This window comes from Echiichthys vipera (genome assembly GCF_963691815.1).
Source record: "Echiichthys vipera genome assembly, chromosome: 6".
In the NCBI taxonomy this organism is placed as follows: domain Eukaryota; kingdom Metazoa; phylum Chordata; class Actinopteri; order Perciformes; family Trachinidae; genus Echiichthys; species Echiichthys vipera.
Window position 1 is genome coordinate 14,754,286 of NC_139831.1, and position 12,348 is coordinate 14,766,633.

The window sequence follows — 12,348 nt, forward strand, 5'->3', positions numbered from 1 at the left end:
AGCTGCTGATATTTTTTTCATTCCTTACCCCTTTTACCATTTGACTTGATATGATGGTATTTATTTTCATTTTTAAAAATAAAATTTTGCTTGATCGTAAGAAGCAGTCAATAACGATGTGGAGCCTAGGTAATTCTGAATACACTTAATGCTTTGCTCACCCGAGTAGAGAGAGAACTGCAGTGGTAAATTAGTTGACTGTTGCAGATAAGCTTAACAGTGAAGCAGCATCCAAGCATTTGAATGAGGGCATTAATGGTTGTTTAAAAGAAGAATGAAGTGACAATGACAGTGTTATGTTGAGGAAAATGGTGACTAGACTTACTTCTAACGAACATCAGCAGAGTAGGTCATCATAACTTAGTGAATACTGTAATTGTTAAACAAAAAAAAAATAAAAAATAATAATCTCAGCCTCATTTTAGGATAATTGTGTCTTTATATAAAAAACAGCTTCACACACTCTTGTGCACGCACACACAGATATATTCAGTGGTGCTTAACACACGCAGACCTCTCTTAATCTTTCTGACACACACACACACACACACACACACACACACACACACACACACACACACACACACACACACACACACACACACACACACACACACACACACACACACACACCAGCACGGTCATGCACACTCATGCACAAAACACACAAACAAGCATAAATGCAGTGAACAAACACAGAGCGAATGTCCTCACAAAGTAGATGAGCTTCACTCTGTGTCGAATTGAAAGCATCTGCAAAGCCAGTTCCTCTCGGCCGTGGAGGCGTGCATCAGCCGGCAGAAGCGCCTGCTTGGTGTCCCAGGGTGGCTTTCCTAACACTTGGCCTGCTCCCTAGCCACTGCCTGGATCAGAGAGGCCCACTGCTATCATCTAGGCGCTGGCAGGAGAAAGACTAGGCTTAGAATGACAAATTGGTTAGAGGGAGTGAGTGACGAGAGCAGGCCAAGAAATATACTTTGAAGAGAGAAATGCATTCCGAGTTGTGACAAGCATGCTACATTATATGGTCAAGTGTACAAGTCTGACTCTCGCCATGTGGATTGATGCAGATCCCAAAGACTCTTAAATGAGGCGAGGCTCTATCATCAAGACAATGCTAAAGTATTTATCTTAGAAAGTCACCCAAAATATTACTGGATTTGAGAGCTTTTCAGCATAGAGTCTCTTGCCCCGTGGCCTGAATTTGTATCAAACTGCCCCTCCTTTCCAAACTATCTGAGCGATGGTGATTTGTAGTGTTTGCCGTTTAGGTCATGTTTTAGACACAGAGACTGTTTAAATGTCCACAAATATCCAAGTTAATGTAATTATATTTCTCTCATCATGAACAGGCAAATTTTCAAAACTCATTCAAGACAATTAGAAAAATATTTAGCAACACATTTTGTATAATACCATGCTAAAATGATTCTCACTGATGATTTACAGAGTTAGAATATATTACTTAATTCACTATTTTAACAAAGTGATTATTTCCGAATAATTTTCCCCATCATGATCTGGGATTGCAGCCAGAAAATGCTATCTGTAAACAGATATATATATATATATATCAGTGGTGATTGCTCTAAGACTGCGAGAGAAGCACAGCTTCCCCTAAAATGTCACCAAAAAAAAAAAAAAAGAAGAAGTGGTGAAATATGTACTGCTGTGTGTGGTGCATTGACTAAATACGCACTAAAAAGCCTTCGTCTTTTCATCATTCAGTGTAAACCTGGTTCACCTGGTTACATATGTATACACTTTATATATTTATGAAACATACTAGGAAAGAAATGTTTTGCTTAATAAATGTTGTTTATTGTATTGAAGTAGGACACTTGAATTCAGTTAAAATACATACAAGGTGTTGGTTGACCAGTCGCTTTTGTCAGAGGTCATGTAATAATAAATAAATAAAGTCAACCCCTCTCTCATACGGAAGGCAATGCACTGTAGCTGAGAGCAAACAACTAACAACTGAAAGAAAATAGAGACAGTGTGACCTGATTTATGTTGTTGGACAGAATTGACACACAAACCTTTGTTGAACCACTAAGTATGCCCTGCATATGTTGTGTTACATAGCACTTATAATGCTCAGTTTAAACCAGTATCAGCCTGTGACTTTTCTGTATCAGGTATCAAGTTTTTTAAAACGCAAAACCTAATGCAAAGTCATAGGAATAGCAAAGGCAGAAAAAAACAATATTAAGCTTCCTCGACATATTTTAGATTATCATAAACCCACACATAAACCCTGTTCTAGTTAATCCACAGCAATATTGCAATTGTCAAAACAATCCATGGTATGAGGGACTGCTCAAAACCATAGGGATGGGAAATAAAAAAGAAAATACTAAATCTCCAGTGAATGAGGACTGCTGATCAAGTAACATGTCCTCATATCTTAATTACAGACTAGGTTTTTTACATGTTAATATTGTAAAACTGAACTACTTGAGTTTGAACAATAAAAGTACTTGGTTGGGTAAGGCGACAAAAATACATGGTTGGGAAAATATCACAAATTGGCTTTAAATGATTCACGGACATAACTATGTCATGAACGTAACTATGTCGTGGATGGTAGTTGGTTAACTTAAAGAATGTTGATTTTTTCATTTTCACATCACGTGAACACCTGCCTCCTGGGTTTGAGCCCGTTTGAGACACACCACTTTGCTTCCTTGTTGGCTTTTCCGAATACTACTGCAATCAGAGGTTGCCGCCTCACAAAAAACTTCAATATAGGTCGTTATAAGCTGATTGAACAATTGCCCGAAACAACCCTTTTTTTGGTGAGGACGGTCTGGATCGTGGGGATAGTGACAGACCGCTTAATGTTGGAGTTGCAATGGATTCCAGTCAACCTCAGCAGATCATAATTTACTGACATTTTGCAGAAAATATATACATACATGCAGAAATACATCCAAAATGGCCTCTTAAGTTTACATTGAGTGTATAAACATCAATAAATTCTAACCATTATATCAACAATTTAACACATTTTTTCAGTCATGACTGATTTTCTAGTATGTGGTCCTGCTGTATTAAGAATGAGTTTGTTCAAAACACAGCAGCTTTAAAGGTTGTAATTACATTGTTTTTCTGCAGGCTCGTTGGCACCTTGGTCAAAGGCAAGCTCCTGTGTGCCTCTAGGACTCCCTCTCATGTAAATTAGGCCGTCTTTCCTTGCCAAAGCAATCATGACATTGCACTGGTGCAATGCTAGGTCTGCAAATAGGCCATGTCAGAAGCACATACAAGACACTGAATGTAACCCTATTGAATTCCCTCTCTGAGCAACTGCAGAGAAAGCTGCAGAGCCTTACTAGTTGGCATCTCTCGGATTTGGTTTGAAGTTGTAGAGTATTTTACTTTTGTTGTCAAATTGCTTTGCAAATGAGGCCCACCCTGGCACAATCTCAAAGAGTGTGTGCTATATGTGCAGCTTCCTTCAGGCACTAGCTTCTGAACCTCCATCATTTTGTATGCATATGCACAGTACAGCACTATGCTCACATGGAAGACTAGACAAACATGCCAAGCTGGGACGAAGATGGAAGGCAGCATACTTACGTCTTGTCAGCCTGTGTGTATGTTGCTTCTGTGTTCTTCAGCTTGACTGACATGGTCTATCTAATAACATGGCAGGTAGACAGTATGAAAGCCCTTCAGGTTTTTACCCATTAAAATGATATTCAATCATTTTTTGATGGCCTTTTTTTGCCCGAAACCACGCCTTATAATGATTCAAGGTTCGAGTGCCATTCACATGGAAATGTTGTGTTGCTTGAAGCCATATCAAAATAATTGTTTTGATATGTCCCGTTTTCGTCTTGGCAATGACATTAATAGGGGGTGATCGTACAATGAGGATAAAGAATATTTTTGAGGTATGTTGACTAAATTTGAGCCACCGCTTCCCTGGCACACAGTTATATGGTTTTAGTCTGGGCATCATGGAAAAGGCATTGCTTTGCGATACAAGTGTTGCACATATTGCGTGTCACTTTGATTGCATGTCCAAGTCAGCCACTAAATAATAATAATGCAGGGATTGAAATACTGCAAAATAGCCCAAGGCTCAGAAATTGCTAATGAAGAGCAGCGGGGTACAGTTGGGGGTTGAGGCATCTGAAACCTTACTTCCTGTTTCAAAGGCAAATATTATATTGCTTTATAGTCAAAACATCTGTGTCATTGCCTCAGAAGGGAGGGAAACAGGGAAAATGTACTGCGAAAAGTTTTATATTACTCAATGAAAACCATTTGGGGATAAAAAATAAATCAATCTTCTTATTCTTCTTACATGTTATAAATGTGTTAATTAAACTTCAACACAAGGCTGCTTTTTCTTTCATAGCACATGTGTTTTACGCTTGTTACACTCTTTTCTTTCACTGCCTGTCAAGAGGCCTTCTCACACTGCAGAGAATAATCAAGCAAAGGGAAATCCATAGAGAGGGACAGAGACAGAAGGCAAGAAAAAGAGAATATATTTGGTGCTATGTGCTGCAGATCAAAAACATGGCAGTTACATGGTCAAAGGCATTTGATAATCCTTGAACTACATTGCTCCTTTAATCCTAGTGAGAGAGCTATATTTTATTGGGGAGGGGAGGAGGGAAACAATGTCAGTGTGGCAAACAGAGCTAGAAAAGCAGTAACTAGCCACTGGAAACGCAGTTTACTAAATGTAGCATGACACTTTTGAGGGAGCCAGGGAAGACGACAGTACAAAGCCTCCTTGTGTGTGGAGAATGGAGGCTGAGCTGATGGGGCTAGAAACACAAATGTGCCACAAGTCCCTGTCCACTCAGCACTGAATAGTGCTCTTGTTTTTTTTCATGGGGCTTGTAAGGGAAGTTGGCTTGTCGAATGTGACCAGACTACATACTACATCTGGTACATAGAAACTGAGAGGAAGTTATGCAAGGTTTGGGCTAGTATTCCTTTTCATCAAGATGGGTTGAGATGCCTCTTGGGTAGTTCTGCATTGCACTGAAATTTCACCTAAATATGCATCCTACAGTAAATAATTAAGACTTGGACAGATTATAATTGTTCTAGAGTGAGAGTAATTATTTTGCTGAAGGAAACACACCTAAGCTACCGCAGAAAGGCTCCTTGCCAAATCAGCATTTCTCCAAGAAATCCGACAAAGAAACATCATGTTTCAGTTATCTTTCCGTTTCCTCAGAAAATAAATGCTGTTGCGTATCATAGCATTGTGCTCTTAGGGCCTCATCAAATGACAATAACCACCCCAAGCACTCTGAAAAGACAAAAACATCAATATATGGTGTAATCCAAAGCCCTCTGTTGCAAGCCTTGTCAATAGTGTTTCCATATCAGATACGAAATGTTCCAGACCAAAGGTGAGTTGAAAATGACAGTTGTTTTTTTCCAAACACTCCTTTTCTATTTAGGATTAAACTCTTGATAACATGATCATCACCACATTTTTGCTTCCTGTAAACATGGGATATGAGTTATTGCCACAAAGCTGTATGCTTTCAGCACTGATGAAAAATTAATGATTAATAATGACCGCTTACATGTATGCGTTAAACTGGAACTGTGTGACAAAGAACATCGCGTAAATTAAAAGCAATATTTTGCCCTGCTCAAAGAATAAAATGAGATTGTAATGGGGGAAAAAACTGCAAAATATAACAATAGTGATTATAGCCTGGGGAGATCTTGCTATGTGTTTGTGTTTGTGTCCAAGAAAGGAAAGGGATTTAGATTATCTATGCTTGGTATCAAGCTTGAACAGGCCCTTTTATTTATATGAACTAAAACAATGAATCCAAGCACAGTTTTCAGCAACACATTAGATTTGTATGTGAAAATGTTGCTTCTTCTGCATCATGTGTGCCTTCAATTATGAGGATGGAATAGAAACCCTGTTGTTTGTTTGCAATTTTAAATAGACTAAGTAAATCTCTACAGTTTCTGTTCAGTGAATTCAGCATATTTGGGCTCTGACTTGTACAGTGATTACATAAAATATTTTGACCTTTTACTTTTTTGGTACCACATCAAACTATTCTAGAGTGAAAATTAATTGGAAATGTTTGGTGTTGTCAAATGGTGATGTAAACAGTAAGTAAAGCAGGTCGAGGTGCTACAGTCTGTATTCAGAAACTGTGGAGCCGTCTGGACGTTAATACTGTTGTGATGTCACAACTGACCTATCAAAACAGACTGGATTTTTTTCAAGCATGGAGCTTTAAGAGACACTAAAACTGAGAGTTTCAGAAAGAGGGTAAATACCAAGTACCCACCACAGCGACTTCCTGGTTGATCCAATAAGGAAGTGCCAAAAGACGTAGTCCTCCGAGTGTCTACTAAGAGTAGTTTACACAACAGAGCAGTTTCTCAATGACCCCCATGTTAAACAGGTCATTTTCACAGCATAATTAAACCTATTTAAGGCCTGGTGCAAAAAAAGATTCTAGTCTGTATGTTTAGGTCATATCTCCATGGCAACCCTGAGGGGGTGAATTTTCTTGTACCAGGCTAGTTTTTATTTTATTGGAGGTTAAAATTTATGAGTAATTAGGGGAGCGGCCTCTTGAGTGACAGCCCCTCACTTCTCCTCTGAGGTATATATTTTGGTAAGAGGAAATGAGGCGGAGTCAAAGTCTGACAAGATGGCGACTCCAGTAGGCGAGGACAATTGGGTCAAGTTGAGAGAACAGACACTGACCGGTATGCTACATCCATTTTTTATACAGTCTATGGTAAATACAGGTATATTCAGACTGACAGTATGAGAATAATAATGCGTTTTTTGAATTTTAAAGCATGTAAACAAGCTCTAGTAGAAGCCCAAAGTATGAACCCTTTTTAAGCGTTCCATTATCCGTTGATTAACTGTAAGTGGTGGTACATGGCAGAATAATATGCATATTGTAAAAGCTCTTGTCCATGTCATAATTAATTAGACTGTCCTCAGATTTTCATCCGTATCCATTTAAATTAGCAATGCAAAAGTCAGACTTGTGGAGGCATTGCTTGAAATCAAGGTCATGTGTTTCTCCCATTGGAAATCATACCATCTACATGCAACACACTCAAAACCAAATTCCATTTCTTGCCCTTATCCCCAAAGAAAATAACGTGTTTATTTGTCACATCGATTAAGATATCATCGTTATATAGACTACTCAATCTGTAGGGAAAATTTTGTCTACTAATTCCATCATCCCAGCAAGGCCCATTTAGTCATTTATATTTCATTATGGAGTGTTTATGTTGCAGTGAAAGCCTGGATTTTTTCTCTCTCTCTCTCTCAGCTGGATGAGGTGTTCTCCTTCTACAGTATGTTGCTATGAAATATAGATGTTAAGAGTCTTGAGAGTTGAGTGTCTCATCTGTCCTGGTGATACCATAAGGCAGCCATTAATAGTGTCAGGGAGCATCAGACATACCACAGGCACATAATTGGATACGAGGGCATAACTGAAAGCACCTGCTTGAAAATCAACAGGGTGTTCCCAGGAGGCAGGCCCTTGGTTGATTCCCAAAGAAGTTTGCAGAGCCCATCCACTTCCCTGCTGGGTTTGCCTCACCCATTTCTCTTTTCCTTTCTTACTGAGGTCAGCTCAAGATGGCGTCTTGTTTCCTTTTTTTATGATGGCATTGTGAGTATGCAAATACTTTGGATCTTTGCATAATCACAAGCAGCGGGACCATCTGTTGTTGGCTTGTTGACTTACCTTGCGTCTGCTTTTTAATGGTGTTTTCTTGTATCTGAGTGATGTATTGGTGTATTAACAATGTGATAATCATCTAACCTCAAAAAATGCATCCAGGCGTGTGTGCAAAAGACTGAACATATGTTTGGTGAAATCTTCTGACAAAGAAGGATTTATAATCTTTGAGGAGGGATAGAAGGAAGGGAAAACTGAAAAAACAAAACAAAACACATCACTATACCCACTCACACTGTCAAGATAAAGATTTAAAATACATATGTCAACAAAAGCTGTGGTTTTAGATTAGTGGGCGGCAAAGACCTGCTTGTTGATTGAGTCGCTTAACCCCGCAAAAATGCTAATGGAAAGGACAGAGAAATAAGCTGCAACTTCTGTCACTGAAGATTTGCTGGAAGATGCTCTCTTCTAAAAAACATTTCCCCGATAATGTGTTTTTCTTGTAGAACCTGAGCATGACACCGGAGAAGTCTTTTAACCCACCGCTCCCCATTTGTCCTCATAAGGTAAGATCCAGCATGCTTTTAGGCAAGGAACAAACGATATCATGTGAAATAATTGCAGATATTTTAAGAATTTAATCTTATTATTAGGTCTTGTTTGTGTGTCCATTTATGTCTCACATTTGTAAATTAGCTTTACATCATGTCGAGACCCCTCTCATGTTTTTACATATTTGATATTGCATATGCTTTTTACAAAACTTTGCTAAGAATATGCAAATGAATTGGTTCATCAGTAAAAGAGACTCTCTCTCTACTTTCTATTAAGAATCAACATTTGTTTGACATGAGGTGAGAAGGGCAGTTTATTCAATGCTTATTAGCCGTGCACATGCAACGCCAAAGTCATCACTTTACTCTGATGGACTCAAGTTGTCTCCAAACATTGACTGAAGTAACTTTCCCCTTCAGTTCCTGCTCCTGGTGCATTCCTCTTGCAAATGTGATAATGTGCTATGTCGTGAAATTCACACAATTTCAGTTCACTTAGCACCAAATGTGTTAAAAATGCCTGTGTCCTTTTCTGGATGAATGGTGGTGGAGAGGGGCTTCTTGCGAGAGTGGACCTTGGTAAAAGGAGGCCAATGGAGGCAGGCTGTCTGACAGCCTGTCATCAACTGTTCAAAGCCTTACACTCCTCTACATCGCTAATGCACAGCTTGCTGTCTAAAATGACTTTGTTGGCATTGAAAGCTGCAGATGCTGGTAGGACAGTAAATAATGATAAAATATAATACGTCTCTCCCCCATGTCTGTCATTGGTAAATCACAGGAAAAGCAATCAACTTTAGTTCGGAAGTCTGTCAATGCAAACCAACACAGCATGTCCTTCACCATTGTCAGACGATTGAATGGTTGCTGTCAGTTTCTTATCACTACTATACATATGAGGCGGTGTTGACCTACCATACCTCCTAGTTGACTCAGTAGGCCATTTATCATCTATTCAAAGGGTAAACTGGATCAGTGTTGCACGTTATACCGATACTAGAAAGGTACCGTGGTACCCAGCCATTAAGAACGATACTTTTTCACGTTCTGTTAGTATAAGTAATTTATAAACTTTGTGCGACAGCGGGGCAGCATGTGTGTGTGCAGCTTCTCTCTGCTTCATCACTGCCTGCAGCCAGAGTAGGCGTGGTTTTATAGTGACATGTCACTCACAGAGCGAGACAGACATGGCTGACAGTAGCTCGAGTACTCCTGCCGACGGTACTATTTGTTAAAAAAAGCAAACGCACTGAGCGAAATATGGAAGTATTTTGTTTTTGTTGCCGACAGTAAGGGCAAGCCCACAGAGACCACAAAGCCAGTCTGACCAACAACCTACTTGGAGAAACATCAAGCTGACAGACATGCATACTTGTTCAAAGAGTTCGGAGAAGTGCAGGTTAGTGACAGATAACATAACTATCCCTTGGATGTAACGTTAAGTAAAGCGAGAGTTTATTTTGTGAAAAGTGAAATTTTTTCACCATCAGAGTTCCACGAAGCAGTCAGAGGTAAAGCTAACTGTTTAACTGTCCGTTCACAATGGAGTCATTAACTTTACCATAACATGCGCTGGTGTTTACAAGTATTCTGATCAACACAACACCAAGAACCCTAAATTGGCCAAAGAACTGACCAGGTAATAACAAACATTTATTTTTTAAAACAGCTGCATAATCATTTCGTTGTTGTTATAACAAGTTAAGTAGCCAAAAAATATTTTTTTATTTTGAGTGTTTTAATAAATAAAAAGAAAGAAAGAATTTTCCATCATCTAATAATATTTTCCATTATTTTTGATGATGGCCATTAAAATGTTAATAGATGATAATTGCCTTCTCAATCTTCTAGTAGGTGTATCAGGTCCCTTCTAACCCATATCTATGATTCCGATCCACTGATTACAGCTATTTAGGGGTAACATCCAAAGCAGGTGGAGAAAGTACAGTCTGACAACATTTGGTACAGGATAGGGATGTTGCAGAAGTTAATACAAGCACACCTATCTTTCTATAGCTCAAGTACATCTGTCTATGCCCTTTATTTCTGGCTGCCACATTTCCATCTCATTCTCTCTTTCTCTGACTTCCTCTCGTTACATTTTCGCACAGCTGATCATGGCTGATGTAATGGGGGAACACCGTGGGTTTGCGGATTGTGTTATTCACGTTTTAGCTGTTAGCAGGGGAACATAATCTCCCTCTAGTCAGCTCACATTAGTCTCCATGATCCGCACCAACCCAATATGTGCAGTGAATGCAATAGGCCAGCTGGGCTAATTTAGTATGTCAGTCAGCTCAGGAGGCTGGTAAAACGAGTAAATGGCTGGGTATGATTTATATGAAAAGAATATTCTGATTATAATGGCTCTCAGAATAGAATATCTTCTGTCTTTTTACTCTTCTCTCATCTGCATTGTGTGCATCCCCTAGATAGATAGTAAAATGAACAGAAGGCTTTTAAACTGACTACTCTGTGATTATATTAAGAGTGTGAGAGCGAGGAAAGACAGGGGAGGGAGGAGATCGGGTGCCCAAGCACTAAGTATATATAATTGCTTCTTGACACATTGGCCAAATTCTGCAGTGCCAGGATCTGAGCGAAGATGATTAACGGCTGTCCGAGTGGGTGGGAACTGCAGGTCGTTCAGGGCCTTTGGTTTCCATAGCGATCTTAGTCTAAAGGTCATATATTGCATACGGAAAATCCCAGAGGTCCGCACATTGTTAAACTACAATTATAACTCACATCGAGAGCATTGTCTGTCCACCGCAAACTCTCTTTTTCATCCACCAAGCGGCTTCCTTCTTTTCTCTCTCTCGCTCTCATTCTCTCTTTTCCTTTATTTCCTCCTATTTTTCTTATGGTCTCCTTTAGCTGGCGAGAAGATAAAGAGAAAAAATCTTGCATTCTGTGAATAATTGATGAGTGGGCTCACCTCAGAGCATCATTACAGTACGGCAGTCAGGGTAAGAGGTGAGGGTAAGATCATATTTCTGACATTAGGATTCAGGCGCTAGAAAATTATGTCAGTTTCTCTTTCTCTGAATCTACAGCATGAATAACAGTTTCTCATTATAGCACAACAGAATAGGAATGACTTGTGTAGATGGATGTATGCATGTATACATGTTTCCATACATAAACGGTAGAATCATATTTGTGGCACAATTGGAAAACAGAGACTTCTGAAATATCACTTCATGGTTATTTCTGTTTGACAAAAATGTTTTTTTAAAAAAGGAAATATATAGTTACAAGTTTTTTGATATTGGAGAACAGTTTTCTTGCCAATATGTTGTTGTGTATAGTGTCTGTATGTGCAAAACAATGCGTGTGCATGCATGCATAAATGCATGTGTGTCTAAGTGAACAGTGCATTCTAGTTAGGTGACAGATGGAGAGGGCAAGGATGGGGGTGGGGATCAAGCACCTCTGACAGTATGGGACCTGCACTGTACCCTGTTCCTGCCAGCTCAGAAATTGCTAAGGTAAACTAAAGCCGCACAACTCCAGGACGCCATTTCACAGTTTGTACTCTTGCACAAAATGAGAAATGTCACCTAACAATGTTGAATTCGAGTGATGAAATAGGTGACTCCCTTCTTCTTGAAACACACTTTATCCTGTGAGGTTTGACTAGGATGCAAATGTAAATGCACTGACTGCTACGGATAAAATGATTAAGAGATCCTGTGTGCCGCAGCATTTTTAAGCCAAGGAAAGGCCACTGAATAAGCACATCTTAATGATGATTCATTCTGTATAATAAAAGAGAATCCCTCTGGCATCCAAACAAGAGGCTAGTCATGCAGCAATTAAGCTTAGTTAAAGGCATCACACTGACTATGGGTGGGTTAGGGAAGCATCTTCCTGTGCATGTACGTCCAGATGCACGTCCTTGGACATGCACATCCTTGGGACATGCAAGCAGGCAGACACACATTCACTCACTCAACCCGTCTCACATGCACACCCACACAATTCATATTAGGTAAATGTGATCTCAGAAGACAAGCAGCAACAACCCACGGCTCAATCGGGGAGCCCGGGGTTGCATTGGTGGCCATCGTCAAACAAATAAAGCTTTGTGACTGAAAAAAAAGACAATCGAAAAGGTC

The 12,348-nt window shown here is 39.5% G+C and overlaps 1 protein-coding gene across 1 annotated transcript in view; it reads left to right on the forward strand.

Moving 5' to 3' along the window:
* Window positions 1–12,348, forward strand: part of pcdh11 (protocadherin 11) — a gene marked incomplete at both ends in the record, with an annotated part of 126,960 nt that overhangs the window by 41,853 nt on the left and 72,759 nt on the right. Inside the window, one exon of the mRNA XM_083915831.1 lies at window positions 8,180–8,239. Coding sequence (XP_083771957.1) covers window positions 8,180–8,239 — 60 coding nt within the window. The remainder of the gene's footprint in view (window positions 1–8,179; window positions 8,240–12,348) is intronic.